The following is a 26,870-nucleotide window of genomic DNA, read 5'->3' as shown; positions in this document are numbered from 1 at the left end:
GTAAAAATCGAAAAGTATAGAGCGAAATATTTGTTTTAATAAGCTGTTGTCTTGGTACAATTTACGAGTCGTTAATTATAGAAGCTAATTAATCGCTATAATTGTAGTAAGAACAGAGAAAAGAGAGAGATCTTTAATATATAATTTATTTAATATAAAATAATATACACGCGGAATATTTTGCGCACTTTCTCGTTCGTCTACGTCGTGCGAATGACGTCACCATACGTCAAGGCCATCATAAATAATACCCCGAAAAATTTAGCGAAAAACTCATTTTCATGATACTTTTAACAATATAAGATTATCTCATAAATTTATTCTAGTATGTTAAATGTCCCATAATAATGCACAGCATTTTTGATAATTAATATAACATAAAAAATCTTTAACTATTTACTTGAATTTTGAATAACAATTTTTTTCGCGTGATCATAAATTATAATAATGTAATAATTACAATCACAAGAGATAATCGCGATTTAATGTCGGTCGCGATAGTTAATCAATTACGCGTATTGATATAATTGCATTTCTTTATAATTTTTTATAATTGTAATTATAAAAGAAAATCTAGTATTAGAGAGAAAATAAAATATGATATTATAACAATCTCGTGCGAAGCCATGCAAGGTATATACCACAGATTAATACTGCAAGTGTCACGCAAAGTGTCGCGCGATTATATTTTACTAATTAGTGCGCGGACAATCGTAATTAACTGTATTCTCGCGAGTGAATGTTGTGTCATGAAGAAACAGCTGTGAACAAAAATGAAGGAGCAGATTCAAGAAGGTTTCAGGCGATCTATTTTACAACATTACAACTCCAACTATTGCTCATCGTACCAATATGAGTAAGAGAATATTATTTTTTATTTTTCTTAAAAAGCGATCATTATAATGTTATAATTTATTAGCGATTATCCGCGCGATCGATTAACTTTTATGATAAATGATGCAAAGAAATTCACGTATTTATTTGAAATAAAAATCGAAAGGATAAAAGAGATATAAATCATTTTCCTTTACATTAGCATATTTCAGATTCCAAGTAATTATTTATACAGAACAAACGACGTATTTGTTTTCTATGAATAATTACTTGAAATCTGAAATATGCTAATGTAAATGAAAAAAATCTTCTCGACCCTGCACGGAACGTACGTTCTTAAATTAAATCAGTGAAAATATCATCAAAGATGAATCAGTATTTTATTCCTTAAACGTGGAAATCTTTACGCACGCGTATAGAGTTAACATAATATTTTCCTTCTGATTCGCTTATATAATTAGTCGATTCCTCATGTATTCCCCGGGATCGATTTCTCGATGACTACAGATCTAACGAATCCGAAAATCAAACTAATCGCCGCAGCCCTTGAGCTCAGTAAATTGGCTGCCTAGCCTCCTCGGGCTATTAGACTGTCGAGAATGAGTGCGTATAGAACACCGGTTAGTAGCGGCACAAGTGTAACGATAGTGTAAACATGATTTGTAACACAAAAGCTACACGGGGTAGGTAGGTAGGTACGCGCCTGCCACATGTTCTGGAGAACACGCATGTTCATATCAATGTACGCTTGTTCAATACATGAACGAGCCTATGTAGTCCTTCATCCTTACGGTCGACGATGTATATACAAGCAAACAAGCCTTAGGTCTCTCGACCAATGTTTGCCCGTCGTGCCAATTAATCAGCAGATACCGTAAATTCATTTCCCTCGCGACTTTTTCTTACAATTAGTCACGGACTTATCCTCACCGTATCGAGTAGATTATTCCTGTCAAGTATGTAACTGATTTACGAAGCTTTTCTTTCTTTCTTTTTTTTAAGAAAATAGAGAAAGAGAGGGAGAGAGAGAGAGGAGAGAGAATTTTAAATTATAACATATATAAAAATATTTTCTAATATTTATTCTATATCAATTTTTTCGGAAATTATCTTTTATCAAGGATTTTATTTCAGTGATATTGAACCCAAAAGATGTTTTTTACTTTGAAAGATTAAAAATGATATAAATTCGCATGTAATTTTATGTAATTTTTATTTTAAGCAAATATATATATATTTTTTTATTTTTAGGCAATATATTTTAGATAACATTTGAAGAATTGTGGTAATTTTTCTTGTCAAATAAAAAATCATTTTAATAAATAAATTGTTTATCGAAATTAAGCTAGTGGAAAAATTGTGCAAACAAGTCTTATTATATTTTGTTCCGGCTGCTTTTGGCTTCCCTACAATTGGGCCCGTTTGTCTATTCTTAATGGACAAATATTAACCAACTGCTTGTACCGATCTTGAGTGAATACCAGTACAATAAAGTAGTGAATGAGAGCTTAAAAACTTCCAGCAGATCATTAAAGCTACATTACGTTTAACGACATATAATTTAACATCGCATTTAATTCGGAAAGAATATAGCTTTCTTAATTTATCAATTTTTTTTTATCTAACATAAAAATCATATTTTTGCAATTATACGCGTCGTTAGTTTTCAATAATTTTTCTAATTGTTCATGAATTGCACATACGTGTCGATATTGTTGAGGCAAGTAAATTTCAATAGCTCGCGGCTATATAGTAACTCAACATCGTTTCTTGCTCCTGAACGTTGCCCCTTGTAAAATTCACTTGCAATCGATCTCGACGCTGTATAATGATTTACCTGTGAAATAGATAATTATGCGATAGGGTTCAATATAAGGTTCAATACAACGCAACACAACGCAACGTTGCAAATACTCGCAATTGTGTTTTGCAGCTTGATATATGTGTGTGTGTGTGTGTGTTTGAAGATAAACGTTCTGTACATTATATATTAAAATATTACTGTTAATTGTAAAACATCTTTTATCCACTTTTCGTTATTTATTTAATATATTTATTTTTTCTGCTTAATTTTGAAATGATTGCTGAAATAGTATAGTAGATAATATATAATAGATAAGTCTCTCAATGGGAGCTAATTTAGAGATACATTTAGAGATACATTTATCTCCAACACACACACACACACACACACACACACACACACACAAAGCATTTAAATCAATTAATAGAAATAAAAATAGAACCACGAGAGAGACATATGTATAAATAATATAAAATTTAAATTTTATTTTTCAAATTTAACTATTTAAATTAATAATGTTAATACTATAATTCTCTTACTTTTATAATACAATAATATGAATATAATCTATATACATTTTTTCGGCTTTATTAAATTTATTAAATGCACCGAAATTCTAACAAAGACCGTCGTTCGTAATAGACAGTCATTTTGTGTGTAATAATTAATTGAATTATTTGTAATGGATACATGATATCGCATTATTTAGATATGACAGAATTGTGTCAAGTGCTGATAACGTTAGCTGCACAATTAATTATTGGAAAGAATTTTCGTTCGAAACAATTTAATTCGCATTACTTAACAGGTGTCTTATTTCGAAGGCGCGCGGATAATGCTTTAATTTTGATTTGCAAATGTAATGCTTGAAAAGAAAATTAGGGACAAGTTGTTAACCTAATTAACTCAGAAGATGCATAATCATTTTGAATGATATTTATCTCTTAATTTTTTTCTGATTATCAGAGAAAATGTCATTTATGTCGCGCCGGTATGAAACGCGCCATTCGTTTCGCGTGAAATGTGAGGCATGATATTCTGATTTGGATAAATAATCTTTTTAACGGCGTACACGTGCCTGCTGTATAAATTTATAATTCCACGCAATGTTGTAGTGTGGCACGCAATGTGCCACAATGTCTGGATTCGGTTCAATAAAAACATTGCATGCGATACTTATTTTCCGCGGTCATAGCTATTGTCCATTTGTTTGTACAATACGAAATTAATAGACAAATGAGAAAAGAAATTATTACGGATAATAAGATATAAAATCATTCGTATATTAAAGTAGATTTAAAAATGTTTTCACAGTTCCTCTTCCTTCCCTCTTCTCCTTTTTCTCTTCCGTTATGATAAAAAATTATTATTTTTTTAAAGAATTAAATAGTTGCGATGAAAAAGAAATTTATTTAATAAAATATAATATTTTTTTAATAAGATATTTTAATAAGATATTTTATATTTAATAAGCATTGTTTACACATGTGAATCTACAATCTTTTTTAATAATTTATTTACATTTAGTTTGAGATTTTGCGCAATTGATATGTGTGCGAAACTAATTAATTTTTATTTTCATTTAATATTTTTGGAATTATCGTATTTTATATACGTGAAATTTTTGGTATCTATGCGTATCTATATTCAATACTTATATATTATAAAATATGTATATACACATATACGCATAAAATATGTATATATATATATATTAATGAAAATAATTTGCAAAAATGTCTTATTAAAAGTTTAATTTCTTTTTTATCGCGCATAAATTTAAAGTTTGTTTTTCCTTTGTTGCGTCCTTGTTTCTCTTCATTTTTGTCTCAATATTCTTATTATTCATCTTTCGCATCTTTCTCTCGTTCTCATATATTTTCTTTTCCAATATATCCTTTTCTTGGACATATTCTTTTCTCGATTGTTTAAACATTTGGAAAGTGGAAAGTGAAAGGTATACAATAAAATTATCAATAACATCAAGGTTTACTTTATTATACTATGTACTATAATATTTATAATTGAGTAGGTACTTGGAACAAAGTTGGACACAAAGTATGGTAAATGAATTATGGCACATGATATGTACAGTATGGAGGAATCTTTCTCTTTCCCCTTATCGTACATTGCGCGCAATTTGGTACGTTTAAGAAGCCGATAACGCATTGATACAAATTCATGAAAATTTTACTATCACATGTATTTGCGATATGTAGAATACTTTGTTTCTTGTTTCTCGATTCAATAATATGTGAAATTATGAGAGGAATTTAGGGATATTATTGGCTAATATTCGAATTATATGATACGCGCCATTGAAATCAAAATCGTTCGTTAAATGAAATCGTAGAAAGGATAACGAGAACTGTGTACTTATGTGAATTATGCTACATATTTAGAGAAGCAAAATACAATTTAACTAACAAACTAATTGCTACATAATTTACAAATAGATTTACAATTCGTACAATATTTGTCAATTATGTACAGATCTTCGAAGGTGCCTACGAATGTAAGAGCTAGCGCAAGCGTCTGCCAAGCAAATAATTAAGAAGATAACATCAAATAGTTTGCTATGGGACACATGATTTATTTATACATAAACATAGCCTCGAAACATTGCTCCAAGTTGCACGCAACATATTTACATAGAAATTTCTACAATGTCAGACAAATAAACTAGTATCTTTTATGATATGTCTTTATTATATTATTATATCGTTTTCGCGATAGTTACAGTCTTACTCATAAATAGCGTTTCACCTTTACACTGATCGCGTTTAATTACAATTTATTAGAGATTAATGAGAATTTAATTCGCTGTGAGAAAAATTATGATTATGATTTGTCGATCGTTATTACACACATATAGATTCATATTCTGACACATCTGGGAGTTATTATGAGACACGTTGAATGTGTTGTACGTAGACATAGTGTAAACATAAATATGCGTAGTAGGATGTTATTTCTATTTCTATAAACGACGGTTCGCGCGCGGTCTGCGCGCGTTTCTCAGATTTTTACCAGTCTGTTAAATGCGTTTACGCATGTCCGTGAACGCACTTGTGGTAAAGAGCGTAGAACGAATAGATGTAGAACGAAAGCGAAGTTCTCTCCTTAATGGAAGATAAGTATGCTCTACGTGTTTTCTTACGTTATCATTATTGATCGCTATTTAAAATAGTTTTCAAAGAGTTCGTTCTATATTATAAATATTTACGCGTAAAAGTATCTTAATCGAACCGAAGAACGAGGAATCGCGACGACGTCGTCTCACAAAATATATTATATAGCGTATATTACCTTTAAAAATCGTCATAGCGATTGCGATTATCAACTTGGGCAAATTCGATCGAATGATGAGAAAAAAATTTACTAACGACATCGCGTTTCTCTCTATGTAGAATTTAGCTACCTAAGCTGACCATCGTGAACACCTATGAGTAAGACTTTTAAATTTAACAATTTATTTTTTTTTTTTTGGCTTCTCTCTTCTCAATTTATATGTATAAACATTTAATCTCTAATTGCTGATATAATAATTATTTATACTAATTACTTTTTAATTTCCGTATTTTTCTCTTTATACAAATATGCTCCCGTCGTACCTGTCTTGACGTAATACTTTTCGGTTACCTTTCGATTTCACCCGGCTGAAATCATGTCGGCGGGTATCTGGGGCGATTGTTGATGATCCGCGCAATCGCCATAAAAATGAATAAATTATACGCACGCATACATAAGAGTCTTCACATTATTTACGCACATGTCATGCAACAGTACAACGCGATCACTTTTCGCCATAGAATCCGTTTAGATAATTCGCGCGTTACAGTAAATTTCATGAAACAATGAATCGGAAAGGTTGAAACGCAATGATTGAGTTACGCCAATTTTTTTTCAACTTATTATTATAAATATTTGTTTTTATTTATTCTTTTTGCTATGCACGTAAAGTATCGATTATCTCGCTTTTTGTATAAAACTGCAGGAATCTCTTAGAACGTTTCGACTCTTATTTTTATGTTCAGGTTCTATTGTACTCGCAATTATATAAATTAGTTTGTGGAGAAGAGAAGTATTATATTAAAAGATATTTTCAGAAATTGAAGACGCAGAAGAAAAAGAAATTTAAGAAAAAGAAATAAACCATATATATCTGAGACAAAAATGTATATCGCTGAATGCTTGCGATCGATACGTAGATTAGCGAGCTATAGCGAGCTATAGCGCTTAACAGCTGTCTTTTAAATAATATTATATCTAGATATATATTTACATTTACGCATTACATTTTTTACCATCTCGTCTATAGATGCATGATGAAAAGTATTAGAGATATCTAAAAGTAATAATACTTCTTTAAATAATCTGTTTTTTAATTTTCAACCTGCTATATTAATAAATTTGATAAGAAATATAAAAAAAGAAAAAAAAACGTCCAAATAATAGTTTTCTATGTTAAAAGACTTTTTAAGCTAAAAAATATATTATACAATATTGTATGGATGCATAAATTTGCGCAAGTCGAAGATTATGGTATAGTTTGCGTCACGTTTGATCGCGTCATTTGGCAAGACTCTTAAGTGCATTTTGCGACGATAACAATTTGATAAAAACATATTATGTGTGTGATATGACTTGTTACCCTGTATTAAATGTGTATATAACATTTTGGGCCTGAGGAGCTTCTATTCCGTCTTGCAGTCTTACTCATAAATAGTTTATTTCGTTCAAACCGAGATATATATTGCAATCGACATATTTAAGATTCTTGAATTAAGAATCTTAAATTAAGATTCGAGACATTTTATTTATTCAATGTCTTATAATAATCTTTCAATTAAATTGTCAAATATATTAATTAACTTAAACGTTGTTCATTGAGATTCCTTTTCAAAGAAAAAAAAATATATATTATATATTTCGTTTAAAAAAAGGCATCTCTTTTATGAAACAATAATTACTTATTAAGAATCTGTATATTGACGAGTTAATGTTCACATGATGGCGCAAATGAGCGCTTATTGTTAGTCCTTTTTTATTGGATATCATCATTTTCTCTTTTCGTAGGAAGTTCTGAAACCACTATCTGTCTTTTCAGTCATATTTTTTGGCTAGTTTAGAATAAAATCTTTTAGAAGAGATAATTGGAAATAATCATGATTTATTGCTTAGTAATCACATTTTTTTAATATTGTAAAAACAATATATGTGTTTCTAACAAAATTTCTTAAATTATAAATCTGCTTGATATGAAATAAAAGAAAGTTATTAAATTTTAATATGCGAAAAATCTATTTTTAATTACAGATTGGAAAGCTGTGTTTCAATATGTTTATTTCGATATGTTTTAATGTTCATGTTAAAGAAAGTCGATTTTAAAATAGCTGAAGAATTATTGGTTAAAAGGACATGTGATGGTTCTAGAACATCCTGTAATATTGCATCGCGCATTTCTAAAAATTTCTTCGTATGATATACGACGATATTTGTTTAAACAATCGGAACTTATTATGATATACTGTGTAAGCATGACGAATTGCAATTCACAACTCATCAGATATTTTATTTAGTCTTTCAATGAATATATAATGTAAGATGAGAAAATTTTTATTTGTATATACTCGTACTATAACGCGATACGGTATGATTAAGTGAGAAAAGAGTAATTAATGACGCTGAGTTTGGCGAAATACAGGAAGTATGGAATTTATTTCAGAACGTTTCTATATTTACATCGCGACAATAATCGGTTAATTAGTTTTATATTTTGTCAAAAGTTTTCATTAGTTTTCCTGCTTTGTTAATTTACACGATGTTATTGAAGAAAAACGAATCTTCCTCTTATATATATAAAGAACATTAAAACTGTTGTAACAACTTAACATAATAATGTGTAATTTTATATTGTTAGTATACACAATATATTCGGCATACTTCCTGGAGCGTCTTATTTCATGTTCATTCTGTCCAAGTGCGTGAAACGTATTCTTAAACTAATTTATATAGAGATAATACGAGTAACATTTACATAATTTCATCAGTTACATAACAACAACATCATCAAGAACATTATTTGTAATCGCTTTAGCTCCCATATAATATCTGAAAATAAGCGGTATACAAAAAAACAAGATATACAAAAAATAATTAAAAAGAAAGATTTTCCGCGACATCTCTATTCAATATTTTAATTTATCAAAATTTGGATTAAGAGAACCGTGTAATGACTAGAAAGATGCATGCTTAAGACAATCTGCGTCGCCGACAGAATCGAGATATACGTTACGCAATTGAACAGTCGTGTAGGAAAATAAATCTTCTTTTTCTTTCTTTTTCCTACGAGAGAAGAACAGCCGCGATGCAGAGCGGATCTATTTGCATGCGATTTTCGATGGTGAAGGCTGATAAAACGCGTTAATATTGGTCCGTTCGGGCGAACGCACCATGTACAAGAGAGAAAACAATGAATAATGAACGTTTCGCTATAGACTTCTCTATATTGCACTAGAACTCCTTTTTCCACTACCTAGTAGAATGGCAAATCGGCTATTACTCTCCTATAAAATACTTATCCTCTTACATATGTACAATTTAAAAACCACTATCATTTTTTTTTCGTCGATTTTACCTTTAACTATTACTAGTATTTTCATTTGCCTGGATGTATGTCATTCTCCTATCAGAACGGTCTTCTAATATTGGATACACGCGACCATTTATCTGTAAAACTTTCTCGCAATTTTCGTATATACTTCATTGTCCAATATGCGAATACAGATTTCCTGCAAGATTTGAAATTGAATAAAATCGCGATATATTTTTTCTTTAATTAAATTTTGATTAAGGTAAACTACTGGAAAGTACATAACTGATAAAAAAAAATTCATTAAAATCGTTGAAAAGTAACATGTATCTATAATATTCGGTACAAAATTACTTTGTAATTAAAAAAGTTCTCGTATTTATTGGAAAAAATTTGAAGTAAAGTCAGTCAAAATATCTAATCTATCGATGCTTTATTGAAACGCGAATCTTTTATTAATGACAAATATTTTATGATTGATGAATGAAATGTTAAGCTAATTAATATTATAGAATTGGACAACGAAAGAACGAGATCAGATTGGAACAAAGTTGAAATTAAACGAAGAATCGACGTCTCGGATACTTGCTCGTGTCACTTGCTTGATTCTCTTCAACCTGCTAAAGTAGAGAGACACGTTTCTAATGTCAACTTTTCGACTGGTCGACCTTTCTCGATCTGTCAATATAGAGAAATGGATTTCTGATGTTAATCTAACTCAACTAAATTGTCTTTATTTGAAAAAATTGTGACTTTAAATTTTCGAATCATTTTTCTACTTAAAAATATGATGATCCTATGAAATTATGATCTTAAGTAACGTATATATTCTCCAAAATTACGTTCTCTTTATTGATTAAAGAGAAAATTGATTATCGATTTTATAAATATAAAATCTGTCAATTAAAATGATTCCAAATAGTACCTAGATTAAAGATTTGTGTGTCTTGAATATTTTTTCGAGACTTTCCTAGTATCGCCAAGCTAATGTTTCAAGCTAATATTTAAGATGCAGTTCAGTGGCATGAAACGAATTCGCCATCGCGTGTATCCAACTTTAGAAAATATCGCGCATTTTATTCCAACAAACGCGACTTACAGTCGAGCTATTACGGTCTGGAACCGACCGCATGCTCCCTTTCTCTTTCTCTCTCCCGTTCAAGTCGCTGCGCGCCTTACCTTCCGTTAAGAGGATGCGTCGATCTCGCATTCGTAGAACTTCGTTGTCGTCACGCAGAAAACGGCGCAATACGACGGATTTCTCGTCGGGCGAACTAAAAGAGAGATACGCGTGCACAGTTAAATCCCCTCGATCTCGTATGATTCGCGCGCGCGGGATACTGATCGCGCGGGGGTGTATCGAGAAAAACAGAACCGGAAACCAAACTCTTTCCTTCCCCGACGCACGCACGTCGACAGACCGCGCGTTTCCATCGCGCACGCGTTGACTCTCACGCGAGTGAAAATCGAGCGCGTGCAGGCGTCGTTGCCCGCATCTCCGATATCGGATCGAGTAAGGAGATATTAATCATCGGTTCGAAAAGCAGGATATGTGTGTGGCATCGAGACTAAAACACCTCCCGCGATTCCCCTCGTTGCGATTCTCTCCCCTTGTTTCCTGCCTCCTTCTCGAATTTTACGAAAATAGTCGGCGCATGACGCATGGCGGATGCGCGGACGATCATTAAAAAATACGAACAGAGTATAATTAATTCGTTTACTACATGCTACGGTATTGCTTCAATATGATATGGTACAGTCTTTTCACTGATTGTCCAATATCACTACGTAAAACATTTTTTAGCTCTGGTAGTTTGTTTCTCTCTCTCTCATTCACGCACGCACACTCTCTCTCTCTCTTTATCTTTCTCTCTCTCATTCTCGCTTTTTTATCTCTTATTTCTTTTTCTAAATCTTAATCCTTTTCTCCGGTTTCCTTCTCACACACATCACATTCACTCGTTCACACACACGCTCTTCGTTCTCTTTCACTGTTTACACTGCACTGAGCGTCTCTTCATTAGGATTAATATCACTTTTTTCATCGGCGCGACATATACCCGCGCGTCGTCTTTATAACAATACGTACTTTATATTTTATGTTTCGAGTTGTACTTTTCAAGACGCGTTGGTGGTCTTTGCTCCTCGCCGTTCATTCATTATGACAGACTCCGTGAAGAGTGAACGACGAGAAATTTCTCTCTCTCTCTCTCCCCCTCTCTGTTTCTCTCTTTCTCGTCTTCATCCCCGTCGAATTTTCCGGCGATCGATCGTGCTTTCAATGATTATTGCTCAGTAAATTATTGCGATGGTGAACTGATGATTTACGAGCGTTTCCGATGTGTTATGTTCGATTTACGTAATACGTGAAATATCATCAGGCTGTCATCAGAAGTGGAAAATTGTGAAGACCGTGATTTTGTCAACGATACAGTAACGTTTGCACTAATAGATGATGTAATAATATATGTTGAATACTTTTAATCTTATAATTAGAATCGATTAATTCGATTATTATTATTTTCTGTACTAAAAGAAAAAGACATAAAATGTTTTTCTTCTTCCTCTATTTATTAATTTTTAATAATTATGAAAATTAAAGGAAATTGAATCACAAATTGCAAAATTTTCCTCTTCAGCATTCAAATGTTCTTCGCACTTAATCGTAATATTTTTAATTAATTAATTATTAATAAATAATTGCAAGTGCAATGTAATATATGCGTTAAAAATTTTTTATATATCTCTATAATATATTGTATCGTTGACAAATGTCACAAAACTTGTCACAGCATTTATAAAAATTGAAGAGATATTATGGACAAAAGTCAATGTATAAATTTTTTAATTTTGATTATTTTATAACAAAGAAATACGAAATATCATTTCTTTTTTGTGGATTTACTTTGAATTTCAAGATTTCGTGTATTCATTTGCGAAAAATATGATCGTGAAATCGGCGCCAAACGTCGATTTCGGTCGCGGATATCATACGAGGATAGGGTCGAAGGGCAAATGGCATCGTAAACTGTTTTATCGTGATCGTTGGTGATATGTTTCTCAAACTCGTAATTTTCACAGACTGTGTAAAGCTTCACTTTAGAGGATCGCGAGGAAGTATTGTTTCAAAATAAGTGTAGTGCTATATATATGTATTTAAATCAAATCGACTCCCTTGCTTAATTATTCTCTAAAAGCATATGCAATATATTTAAATCTTTTTATTTGAATGATTCAGGATAATTTTATTAGAGATTATTGTTTCTTCTATACAAAAATATTGAATAAGTTTCCAAAAAGTTTTACTTTTTAATTTTTCTAACATCTAATATTTGAATTTCTTTCTCTTTGACAAAAAGAAAAAGAATTATATTAAAATGTTTGCAACTTTAATTAATTGTAATATAAAATTTCTATTTCAAAATTTACCGTTAAATTTTTATAAACAAATATTGCAATATGTATTTTACTTTGAAATTCACGGTTTATATTCTTAAAATATATAGACAATAAATATATCTCGAATGAAACACGCGAATCGCATTATATTATATAATTCTATAATGTTACTGCATACGAATTCGTTGCCATAACGCTTCCTGTTAACGCAAATGAAAATATAAGAAAGAGCTGATATATTCCCAACGCATCTCCCTCATTTTCCAAAAATCGTATTGTTGAAAGCATCATGCATTATTGCAACGATCGGTGTTCTCTCTAGGTATTATTCGTATATTATTCGCAGATGCGTGATTCGCGCCTTGTTTTATTACGAACAAAAATTGTTCTCGCGTATTTTCGCTTGAAATAAAGAGACGCATCGACGTGCTCGGATTTGCATATGAATCTCGGCTTTGAAATACAACGTGTATAAAATCTATTAAGGAAAATTAATTAGAAATTTGTTGCAAGCTCAATCTCTAGTTACGGCTTATCTATTAAAAGTGAAACATCCTGCATACGAAATCGTCGTTTAGCGTCAACTCTGCCTTCAATTTCCGGATCGAAGAAACAGTCTGATATGGATTTATACTTATGGGATCACAGTCCGATGATATCGTTGATCGCGAAATGTTCGTAAACACTTCACCAGCATTAAGTTATATGCCTGCGCCGGTTGTATATCTCTCTAACATGACACAACGCGATGAGACGTAATCGTATAATTCAGGTTGAGAGAAAGAGAGATCGAGAGAAAGAGAATCGCGAACCGACGGGTCAAGAATAGCTCCCTGCAACCGGTGATTCCAGAATATGCGTTACATGCATATTACACACGCGCAGTGATAACAAGCGACTCATTCTCAGCCTGTGACAGCACGATGTACCGATAGTATCTGCCCATGATATCGAGCGATCGTTTGTTTCGCGTGGCCGCGAAAGACGTCCCGCGAATGGATATCCCCGATGATGTTCGCCCGACGACGATGACTCGGAATCTCGTCGCTCGAGTGTCGTTCACCAACGGTGTCCAAGGGAAGCTCCGAAGCCTCCGACGATTCCGGAGCGTCTCACGGCCATCCCTGAAACTCGGTCAGGGGTTCGGGTTTCGGCTCGAGACCAGGCAGCTGGTAGGGTCAGTTCTGCTGTCACAAGCCACCCTCGGGTCAATGTTGAGCCGCGAACTTCATGCGCTTCTGCTTCTGTCGCTGGTTGCAGAACCAGACACGGACGACGTTCTTCTTAAGATCGAGCTTCTCCGCGATCGCCGCTATCTTCTCGCCCGAGGGTCGCGGTTGCACCGCAAAGTACGCCTCGAGCGAGCGTTTCTCGGGCGCGGCGATGCTGGTGCGTTTCCGCTTCTTCTCGCCTGCCGGCAGTACCGAGGGCGCGTCGGGATCGCGTCGTTTGTTCTTCGCCTGCGCCTCCGCCTCCTCGAGCCAGGCCTGGAGGATCGGCTTCAGGGCGATCATGTTGTTGTGCGAGAGCGTGAGCGACTCGAAGCGACAGATCGTCGATTGCGAGAGGGCGCCGACACCCGGGAGCTTAAGATTGGCGAGTGCCTTGCCGACGTCGGCCTGCGTGACACCGAGCTTGATGCGTCGTTGCTTGAATCTCTCGGCGAAGGCCTCCAACTCGCGCGGATCGGTATCGGCGTCGGGATGAAGACCCGCCGCCGCCGCCGCCGCGGCCGCGGCTGCCATCGCCGGATGATGATGCGCCGGATGTGGCACGCTCCCACCACCACCGCCAAGATTACCGTGATGATGGTGATGGCTCATCATACCATTCATGCCGCCGTACACGGATGGACCGTGGATGCCCGCGTGGTGGCCAGGTCCGCCGCCCGTGCTCTCGGACATCGGCGTTAGTGTCGTCATCGAGTTTGCTGGGTCCAACATGTCGAGGCTTTCCATCCCCGGATGGCTCATCTGGAACACGCGAATTGAGGATACTCGATTTATGTGACATGTATTACGTTTATTTTTTCTTAAAGAAATTTTTAAATTGGCACGACTTTCTCTCGAATTTTTCTAGAGTTTGCGATAAATAGATTTTGAGAAGAATTAGGTTGACACCGATATTCAATAAGATGTAGAATCACAGCGCAATGATAAGCATTAGAATTTTGACAGTAAGATTACGTAGAAAAATAGTGTAAAATAATGTATGTTAGGATTCAATATTTCATTGTCTCCTTTAATATCGAATATTTTTTTTTCTCGTCTGTTGAATATTCAATGATATAATGAAATATTATTTCTAATATTTTAAGACTTTTCTTTTATATTCTCGATTTATTTTAACATATATTAATTTCTAATATGATTAACAATACATCAACATAAAAGGAAATCTATAATTGATTTCTATTAATTCTTAATAATGCTTGTTAAATATTTAATTATATCTGAAAATATAATATTTAAATTAAACACATAATAAAATACATATATTTTTAATTGTTTATTAATACAAATTTTTTATGATTATGTAATGACATTATGTATTTAATTAAATTATTTTAATATTAACTTGCAGCTGTAAGCTCGCAAAAAGATATTTTGCAGCTTTACAAAATATCACGTATAAGCTTCATTTCAACATAATGTCAATTTAATATTTAATTAACGTTGTTCATAATAATGTCAAAAATGAATTAAGAAAAAAAGTCAATCATCAATATAACACGGTAAAATAAAATTACGATAAATCACGATAATTGTATGCATAGGTACTTATATTAGTAAAAAAATTTGAAATAAATTTTATTCATTATTTTTTTCTCAAGTAAATATACAAGATAAAAGTGTAGAAACAAATATACAAGATAAAGTGTAGAAACGTGAATACGATGAAAGGCCGGATACGTATCGTATTGCCGAGTTTGCGGAGATGCATTTTGATGAAGCACCATCGTGGTGTAGGGAAGGCATGAATGAAGGGGATAAAAAGCAAAGTTAGGTCGAGTGCGGTGGAGAGAGCAGAAAATATGTACAAGCTAACACGCATAATTATGCAGCACGTGCGGCCGTCGTCACGAATGCAGGACGCACCTCGCGAGCACAACTCTTTAGAAATTATATATTTATGAACTTCTTTCATATTTTTCTCCGTTTAAAGTGCTGTTACATAAGCGGCGTGCTGTAAACTCGTTTTACTTGGGGTTAATATCGGGTGTTACATCTGCTAATACAAAGTTGGAGATATCACAAATCGCAAATGCGATAAAATACGAATTGCAGATAGGAAGAATCATTTATGTTTAATTTTCTCTTTATTTTATGTATTTTTTATTTTCCTTATTTTTCGCGTAATTTTCTAAAAATATTCTAATATTATATATTGCGATTTTTACTCAAATTGCACGATTAATTTATTCGATGAATTAATTTTAATTATTAAATTTCTTCGATGATTTATTTATTGTGACTTTTGCCTACTTAAGTATGTAAGGTGTCACGTATACATGTACGATCTTGTTTGCACACATAAAATCATCTGGTCTCACGGGAATATACTGAATTAACTAGACGGCACGGTTTCGACCGTGGGGACAGAACATGTAATTAGAATTAGTTGACGCGCATGTTTCAGAAATAAAATGTTCCTTACGCACACATAGGAATAAACTCATTCAATGAAAATTTACATGACAAAGACCAATTGAAATAGATGTAATTATATATAGATTTTATTATACAATAATCCTATCTTTTCATTAAAGAGAGGGACAGAAAGGAAACGATACAAATGAGTAAAGAATGTATTAAAATTTATAATTGATCTAATAATATATAGTTAAATTGACTTATATATACGTTATAAACATATAAAAAATTATGAGCCGAATAAGTACGTTCATTTAAATATTCGCAGGAGGAAAGAATAATATTGAAAAATAATGATACGCGAATCTTTCCAGAAATACATTTTTTAAAAAGCATTTCCGCGCGTGTACGATTATACCGGAACATTTTTATCAATTATTTATTGTATACACATCCTTTATTGTACACATCCTTTTCAATTCCGATCTAATCCCTCTCGCTTGTTTACATCCGGTTACATCAATTATTCTCAGTTTTGGACATAGATTGCGACCACGACTCGCGTTCTGACAGTTGGTAATACGTGAAAAAAATATCGCTATAAAAAAATCGCTGCTCCAAAAATATCCGCGTCGTTCGCACATAACCCGGCCCATTACCTCACGTATATATACGTGAGAGCTTATACATGAATCTCGCGGGGGTGCCGGCTTGCACACGTACACGCATAAGGCACAACACGCGCATCATCTATTCTCATGAGAACGGCAGTATAGCGAGCTAACTGGATGGCACGGTTTTGGTCGGCGGTGGTACTATGGGATAGCGCAGTTACATCAGAAATGCAAGGGGGTGCGCTGCACGGATAGCGTGGAAAAGGCAGAAGGTAGATGCTGTCGGGAGCACCACCGGCGGCAAATATACAGCGAATACGACGGGGATTAGAGGGAGGGAAGCGGGGGGCGGACTTGCCCACGGGCGTACGAGGTGTAGGGCCCAAGAGACCCGCGCAATATTTCATCATTACGCTGACACGATGGTAGGGTTAGCCGGCTCCTCTATGTTTTGCTCTTTCTCCTTGCTCTATTGCCCACCTCGCCCCCTAATTTTTCTTTTTCACTCTTCTTGTTGGTCGTGTTGTTCTCTCCCGATGTCCCGATCCCTTCACGCTGTTTTTGCGTCAGCTCAACGTTACTTTTATCTCTGCCTTTCCTTCCTAATATATATACATACGTGCGTCTAAAATAATACCATTTTTGTCGTTTTTTAATCGCTTCCTCTCATCTTCTTATCGGTTTCTTTTATATTTTTTACATTTTATAATCGTGTCTTCTCCAAATATTTATTAAAATTCACGGTTTAAGATTATTATTTTAATTGTGCAAAATTGTAATTGAGTACTCCGCTTTTCTAGTCACTGCGTGTGAAATCATTTATACAACACTCAACGCAAAATTTTCGAAACTGATCTATAAATAAAGTCAGGTACATGTTAAAACAAATTAATTACACTAATTGCGTTTTATCAGAATTGAATATATCAGTTTCCATTATTTTATTTTTATATTTGCATATTAGCAAATATAATCGCATGTGAACGAAACTTTTCAGTTTTGGATTTTATGAAAATGCGAAATATTTCCAGATATTAATTTCCATTGAAAATTAAAGGTTTGATTTCGGAAAATAAAATATGATCCTGGAAAATAGCATCAAAGTTCACAAAGTAAAAAAAATAACTAGAAAATGAATTAAAAATATAAAGTTCTAAGCAATCTAAATTTCAAAAACCGTCGAGAAGTCGAAAGAAACGATTTATGATGGGTAAAATCACGTACGAGGATCCACGGGTGGTCGGCACGAGAAAAGTTGAGCAAAATCTGTTCCTGATACCGCAGACACATGGGTCCCTTAGAAATTCATCGTGGGGGCATTACAGGCACACAGTCGCGACACGGAGATAATGTATATATTTATGTATACAAGCACAAGAGTGCAGGGCACACGCCCCTTACATTTGAGAAGATCATTCCGGGTCGATGCGCGTTGGTTGGTTGGCGTCGCCCCGTCGTATTCATTCATCGGCATCAGATTGCTCAGATTAGCATAAGGTACACTGCGGGTTAACAAATTGAAATGCAATTTGTTGCGAGATCGTATACATATAGGCATAAAGGCGCCCATTTCTAAACGGCGTAATCACGTCGCTAAAACTGCACGCGAATAACGATGCGGTGTAATAAATATAATGCGGTTTATTAACCATTAAATAGCGGGGGAAATTAAAATCGTTGTCTGCATTGTTCGCGATATTAACAAATAAACTGCGTAAATTAAATTTTTCAATCCGCCGATTAAATATGAATCCAAAATTAATTGCCGCCTGTAATTAATTATTGGCAACGATTTTAACTCTGACCGTTGGATTCGTTGCATTTTATAGATGCGTCCGGGGGAGGGTTTACGAAATGGCAGAAATCAGAGCGGGGGCGGCGAACAAGGGGCGGTTTTATTGCAATAATTGTTCTTAATGGATAATTTTTTCCTTTTTATTTATTAGCGATATTCTCTGAATGTGGTTGTGTAGCATGTATCTAAGCGTAAGAATATATAAAGGGAGAAATAAATTTTGTAGAGTTCTATTGAGGAGCAAAGTTTATACCTCTAGTTTACTTTTACGCGATTTTAATAACGATAGAATAGTATATCAAAAATGCGGACTCACAAGGAGGTGTGATTGTACCTGATGATGTGGCCGGTTATTTGGATGGGGGGTGGGCATGTGTGCTCCGTGATGATACACAGACACGGGATCGTGCTTCAGTGGCATCGGCGTCCCGGCGTTGTGCTTCCCCAAATCTGCTGCCAAAGCCTCTGCTCTTGAAAGTAAGCCGTCTTGCAAACCGCTATTCAAGCCACCAAACAAATCACCCTGAAACAAAATACATCATGCATCTATCAAATAACAGCGTTAATTATCAACTAATTGTTATTATAATATTCTAATATTTATTTTATCGCAGCATATCGTAATTATAAAATATATTTATATATTAAATATCTTTTTAATTTCCGCGATTTACTTTTTTTACTGCTTTCTCCTAAAAAAATTCTGTATATAATTAATACTGCATTACAAAATTTAAGCGACTTTAATTTTTGAATATTGGTGCGATTTACAATCAGCAATACTTTCGATTTATAAATGAAAATTGCTATAATATGAATAAATATTTAAACGCTAAACTATAAAAAATCTTATACAGCTTTCAGATCCATTTTCATTATTGTTTGTAATTTATATATTATAATTTAACAATATTATAATTTAACAATATTATAATTTAACAAGCGTTTCATGGTAAACATAATAATTATAATAAAGTTCGTCATTCTCAATATATAAATTCTTATTGAATTTAATCCGTTCGACGCGTTGTCTGGGCAACAGCCAGTTTATGTACCGGATGGCAACATGGCTGTACGATCGATATTCCGAAAATAGTTTTGTTATCCGAGACGTTAGCTTTTTCCGAGTTTTTTTCCAACTCCGACAACATTTCTATCACTTAAGTTGCACTTGGAGATATTCCTAGAATTCTCTATTATCTTGAATTATGTAAATTTAAAATTATCAATTGCGAATTAAACAAATAAAGAGAGCGCAAAACTTTTTTACTTAATATTCATTAACTGGTGATTGACTTTTGATTTAATCAAATATACGACATATTAGTAGATAGATATTGTAAGAAAAAATATTTATATTATTTAAAAATATATCTTTCGATGTTTAAATATATCTTTATATATTTTCTATATTTTAATTAAAATTCTAATTGAAATAGTAGCGTTCGATCATTATATCTATTTGAAATTTAAAAGAAATATTTAACGCACGCGCGATGTATATTTTTTAGAGTAAGAGATAATATTTTTTAGAATAAAGATGGAAAATTGCAAAAAAATGTGAGTATAGAACAGACATGATTATTGGTGTTGCGTTACATATAAAAACTTTACATTCGAACATTAAATTACTTTCTATCGAAGCTAGTTTTATCCGAACTGTAGTCACAACTTACAAGCGCGATCTCATAAAGGGTTACAAGAAGAAAACATTCAAAACGCACTTACTCATCGTGTGAACTACGGATGTGTATCGCGTCGAAAGAGCGTTTATGTAACTTGCAAAGGGAACATTTCCGGATCTATATATGACTTTTTTCAGTTTTAAGATGAATAGAATACGCTTTTAAAGTTTCAGCCAACTATTTTGAAAAAAAAATTATCCATCATATGATGGAAAAATAGCAAAGTGATACTTGTGTAAGACTGAAAATAATTCATATGACTTTTTCTCTCGATGATTTTTGATATAATTAATGCCGAGATACGCGATACTAAAGATACAGGTGGGGTTTGCGTGTACACTAATTTCGGCGCAAAACGATGTATAATTGGAAAAACGACGATATTTGCACGGATAAACGGGCATTAAGTTACGATCCCCTCGAGTCCGGTAACGTCACTGTATTAGCGTGTACACATGCCCTATGATGTTTGGTAATCAAATTCATTCGTTACACTGGAATCGATCCAAAGGATGGATACTTGACCGAGCCCCCCCAGGGACGGTGGACAGACATATATCCGTCAGTATCGGCGGCGAAACTCGGACGAGTCGGAGGGGGGATCATCCTGATTCTCCCTTTCGCGTGTTTGGAGAGATCCGGTCCCCCTCGGCGAAGTCAACATTTAATGGTAACGAAAATAGCTTAAACTACGCTACGAAAATTTATGAGCAACGCGGAACGGGATAACAAGAGGGGCGGGTATGATTTCATTTCATGGCGTGTTATGCGCGCGAGGGGGCTCTAAAATTTTCTTACAGCCTGTCGATGTAAAAAGGATATAAAAATTAAGTATTGTTCTATATATATTATTATTATTTTTTTCGTTTTTAATTAATTTTTTTTATTTTTCAATTTTTGTTGTCTGACTTAAAGTCCGAATTGCCTATTTTATTCAAAAAGAGAGAGAGGAATATAAAAATTATGCAAATTTTATTTCTCAATTCTAGCTTTCTAACAAGTTGTTATTTTGTATCACCTACTTGCCTTTTGACCAATACATGGCATAAGTATATATATATATATATGTTACTTTAAAAGCATATCATGTGCGGAAAATTGTTTGGGATAAAGATTAGTGCATTAATTCGAGTTGGCATAACTAATATCGATTGTTGTATACGCGTCAACTTATTGTGGCTGCAGTCAATTTGTTATCACCTATACTCTTCCTTATTGATCAAGGCGACTCCTCTAAGAGGATATCTTAATGAAAGCTATACATTACATTCATAGCCTCATATCACTTAGACTTGCCTGTATACCGTAGTGATCGATATTATATGGGACATTCCGCATCAACTACATCTGTCACTTGTGCGACATATTACTAGGTTCGTTCTACGTTCGAAGAATATCGCGGTTATAAGCCGCATATAACTTATAGCATGCCTTTGAAGCAATTTCAACGTGAAGGCATTTTTCAAATCTACGAATGTTTAAACAAAATTTAAATCTTTCGATATTAATACAAAATGTGATTATAAATTAATATTAATATTAATATGATATCATGTCAAGAAATTATATAATATGTAACAACATAATCATTTAGAATAAGAACCAATTCAATAAGACACATATATATAATGTATGTATGATAGTATATTATATTCATATTAATTTATAATAACATGAATATAAAAATATGATATAAATTTATTTGTAATAATAAAGAATATATTTATAAGAAAAAGTTTGGTATTTAAATTGCGTTGCAATTAATATTTTAACATTAACAGTGGATTTTATTCTTTCGAAATTAATAATTAAAAAATTCAAAATTAATATGTTTTTATACATAGTGTTATATATATATATATATATATATATATATATATACACACAATGTTATATATATACATTTATACACAAGATATGTATAAAACGGATAGATATCTTGCTTCTATTAATTTTTTACTGGCACTAATTCGATTTTAATGTCGCATGAACTCTTAATTGAGTGAATAACGTAATTTTCAAATATAAAATAAATTTTACAATATACTGTATAATTTATTATTACAAGTAAAGAATGCTGTGGTTAACAAAAGAAATAAATATGAAAGCTCGATAAATATTTCATAAAATAGATTTTTGATTGATTTTTAGGATTTTTTGTTATATCGTTTAATATGAATTAATATATTCATTAATATAATGTAGTACTATTATTGATATTAATGTTACTTATAATGATCTTTAAAATCGCAAACACAAAATTTCATTTCTATGCAATATATTCACGCGGAAACCACAAAGTAAATAGAAGTCTACAACTTTAAAGATTTTCCTTTAAAGAGAGATAACTTTTAATTTTTTTAAAATTACTTTTTTAGATCAGAAAAAATTTTTACTCCCATTTTTAAAAATTTTTTATTCTCTTCAGTAGCTCCTTATTTATCGCAAGCTGCCGAGCGCACCACAAGATTAATCTGAGAGAGTTATCAAAATATCGTTAGCCAAGGCCGAGGCGGGTAAAACTAAAAGTGATTCACTGCCCACTTATTTCATTACGACCTGTAATGTCCGCATTGCCCGATCAATGTTTCATGCGGAAACCACTGGCGTGTGTTCTAACGTTTCGATTATTTATGAACTCCTCGTGTCTTCGTCGGGTACGGCTGGCTTACTCACAGCTGTCTCTAGGTTGCTGAACTGCCGTCACTCTTTTTAATCTCTAAATTTTTTTTTCTCTCGGCGTCTCGTCTCACTTGCTATATTTTCTTTTAACAAAATACTGGATTTTCATCAGGATTGATGTTAGATACATATTGGAAATGTTATGGAATGATGAGAAATATGTAATTTGCCACAAAAAATATATATTATTGAACAACATGAATCAAATAATGTTACTTGGGTGAAAATAAATTAAGAAGAATATTTAGAACGAAAGCAAAATGCATAGATAATTATAAAATTATAAGATTAATTGGACATTTTTTTTCAAGTTATGTAAAAATTATTTAAATTTTGCAATAAGAGAAAGGGAAAAGTTTCATTTCATAGATTTAAAAATTGTTATATGCTACTCATTAACAATGTTTTACATTCATCTTTTTAATTCTTAATCTTATAAAAGCTGACTGAAATAATTTGAAAAAAGACAAGTTGTCGCTGAAAAATATTACCGTGCAAAATAATATATTTTTGCAATCTGTTTAAAAATGTATAGTAAAATTTTTTATATATTTTAATAAAAACTCAAACAATGAGAAGCAAGTTACTCAGATTTGATTACCAAAAAGAATGAGAGAAAGCAATTTTAGAAATAAATTTAAGAATAAGTTTGATAAAACAATTTGCTATAGTTAAATATATCGCACGTGTAAAATACGAGTGAAATAACCATATTCTCACGTGGAAATATTAATGTGTGGTAGTAACTTCCCGCAGTAACCTGCACTCAATGACGACGTTTTTCACGCGGACGTGTTGCTTAATCGAAGCATTAGCAGGACGATAAATCACGATTCACAAGGGGTATTGGACCCTCTTTTAACGTAACACTTGAACAATAGTCACTCGATCTTGGCGCATGTACATACATGAGTATTCGTATACGTATAAGATTGTAGGAGTTAACAGAGAGTTGGAAAGGTCCTAAAGTATCTCTCACATTTTATTATCTCATTAATCTGTATTTATAACAATGAATTATACGTTTATTTTATATGTTTAATTAATTGGTAAATTAGGTAACATACATCGAGTTTATTTATTTATTAATCATATCAATTAATCACTGCATATTATCGCATAACGCCCGCTTTACTAGTAAATGATTATTATTATTCAAAAGACGATATTTCAATTTTTTCTTTTTTGGATTTTTGCATAAATATATTCACGATTATTTAAAAGAAACTACAACATTTTGTGTATGTACATCATTTCGTTAGTTTAACGAGACGTTTATATTGTGAACGAAGCTTAACGGAGCTACCGAGGATACGGATCGCTCTTATTAGCCACATAGTTAACACTTCCCGCTGTTGTTTAGCAAAGTTTCTTCCCCTTCGCGCGATTCTCTACGTCGTCGCGGTTAATAGAGTCATTTTTCGACGCGGCGAACCCCACAGCGGGCGAGGATACGTCTTCTACAAGTAAAGTATTATGAGGATTAGTCAATTACAATTGAATTATCAGACCCTACGGTCCCTCCATGTAATTTATCCGAGAGAACCCGGCGGGTGTGAGATTAAGTGGCTAACATAACTGATAACAAGGTGGCCTAGCGCAAGATCATGCAAAGGATCTAACATCAGGATTTAGAAGGGCGATTCGAAAAGCGAACTAGGAAATGAATGACGTTTAATAATTTACTTAGATCTTTCTGAAAATTATATTTGCGTTGCATAACCAATTATTTTTAAGTAAACATATCTATTAGAATATTAATCTTGTTTTGCAAATAGATGTTAATGCTGTCTTTCGCGAGAGAAACTTTATTCTCTTTTATTAATCTTTATATTATATGAATTATTCCGAGGAAGATATAAATGTATCGTATATAATTTCTAAAACAAATATAATTCGGATATATCTTTCTCGTGGCGTGAAACCAAACTAAGCCGATTACATCGTACGGCGTTTATCTTGAATAATTCAGGTGTATCAGATACGCAGAATTGTTTTGTCCATCGAGAGACACAGTTTTGTTCTCCGGGAAATCGAATTTCCAGAAAACCAATTCTTTTAATTCATTTCGCTCGAAGTGCAGACGAATGCAAAATTAGATGTCACCCGGACACATCATCAATATCGTATATAAACCGTTAAGCGTGTGTGCACAAAATCAATTAGCAATTAAAGCCCAGCCGTGTCTGAACCAAGCGGTTAGTCGGCACCAAGAGCTTATCCGCGAGATTCGATCGATAAACGTCGGCCCCAAGCAGGATCTGTCGCGTTCGATAAGATACGAATAGCATCGACATCAATACTAAGAGAGAAGCGCATCAATAGCAAATGAAAAAATAAATCTCGTCACGCGCGGCGCGGCATGCGGTTCAATTACGTATCCGTCCGTATATGAGATTAATTAGCGATGGCTAACTCTCCTCCTCTCTCTCTCTCTCTCTCTCTCTCTCTCTCTCTCTCTGTACCTCTCTCCCTTTCTCTTTCTCTCATGCGCGGTTACACTCTTCGGATTCAGAAGCAAAGTTGCACTCGGCGCACTCGGACCCGTCGGCTATCGGATATCGTAAATTGGGACAATTACGTTATTTCCGTCCGATAACCTACATCACGGAGTAGAGTCTGACGCATGAATAAGTAATACCCACCAGAAAATCTGGCGTCTGACACGAAAACGGGGAGACTGTTCAAATTATCACTTGCATGGCGGAGTACCTACTGTCTAGAGTAAAGAACATTATATTCGCGCGCCGGGTTTTGGCTCTGTAAGGATCATCAAATTCAGTTTCGTTCGCCGGCGCAGACGCGACACGACCCCGTCGTCGTCGACGTCGCCGTCGCCGTCGCCGCCGCCACCGCCATCGCCATCACCACCGCCACCACCGCCACCGCCACCGCCGCCGTCGCGGGTATCATCGATTTATAATAGCGCTGTTATAACGCCACGCTCCCTTTACGGCGTTAATATTAACTTATTGTAGCTAATATTATTATATTAGCGTCTTTTTGCGCGCGCCAAAGCGCACCGCGACATGGAATCGCGTTGCATTATCCCTTCGCGTTTATCCCAATTATCGAATATGCATTATCGATTTACAATTCTTCCCTTTGATTATGCCATGTCATATTGCTTTCATATTTCTATTGTATCTTGATATATGCGCCGCTCTCTTCTTCTGATGTAGTCTTTATCAGCGTTATTTTTTTTATCGATTTATACGACAGATACTTCTCGTAAATCGTTACAAATGTAGACATACATTATTGCACGAGTATACAAAAGTTCGTTGATCGTAGGAATAATAATCTCATACAGGAAACGTCAGTCGCGGGTGGAAAATGCAAGCGGGCGGACAAGAAACGCGCGTTTCAGACTCCGTCGCAGCTGCGGGGGTTGCATCTGTTGCATTCGCGGTTGGGCATAAGCGACACATAGCTCTTTTTACGGCACTCGACTATCCTACATCGCCTCTCATCTCGTATATCTAAATAATCAATTTACTACTGGCCATAATCGTAACCACGAGTTAGCGAGTTTATGCGAGCCCGGCCACCGTAACTACGTGGCTCCGTAAAGCATAAATATTATGGGGCATTTCGTATACAGCAACAGTCTCATAATCTTTCTCCCTCTCACTCCTTCTTTTTTTCGCTCATTACCTCTTTTTTCTCCAAAAAGAAAGAGTCTAATCAATTTTTCACTAATTTTCTTCAAATCTTATTTAAGATCGAATTTTCTTTACACCCTGTGTCTCGTTGTACTATATCTCTAATGCATTTAATTATGATGAAAACTATACATATTACGATAGAAAATTTGATATATACACACATTAATATCTATATATTCTGTTAAGTATCGATATAAAAAT

The 26,870-nt window shown here is 33.8% G+C and overlaps 2 protein-coding genes across 2 annotated transcripts in view; one reads left to right on the top strand and one right to left on the bottom strand.

The window, feature by feature from the left end:
- The window catches only part of LOC105258784 (beta-galactosidase), a 111,962-nt gene that overhangs the window by 20,859 nt on the left and 64,233 nt on the right, over positions 1-26,870 (top strand). The gene's annotated exons all lie outside the window — the stretch shown is intronic.
- Positions 12,814-26,870, bottom strand: part of LOC105258783 (inhibitory POU protein) — a 42,162-nt gene continuing 28,105 nt past the window's right edge. Inside the window, exons 3-4 of the mRNA XM_011270291.3 lie at positions 18,951-19,157; positions 12,814-14,605 (exon numbers count right to left, since the gene is read on the bottom strand). Coding sequence (XP_011268593.2) covers positions 13,841-14,605; positions 18,951-19,157 — 972 coding nt within the window. The 3' untranslated portion in view covers positions 12,814-13,840. The remainder of the gene's footprint in view (positions 14,606-18,950; positions 19,158-26,870) is intronic.

This window comes from Camponotus floridanus, unplaced genomic scaffold (genome assembly GCF_003227725.1).
Source record: "Camponotus floridanus strain SB8 unplaced genomic scaffold, Cflo_v7.5 scaffold37, whole genome shotgun sequence".
Taxonomy (NCBI): Eukaryota; Metazoa; Arthropoda; class Insecta; order Hymenoptera; family Formicidae; genus Camponotus; species Camponotus floridanus.
This window is presented reverse-complemented; position numbering and strand designations above follow the sequence as displayed.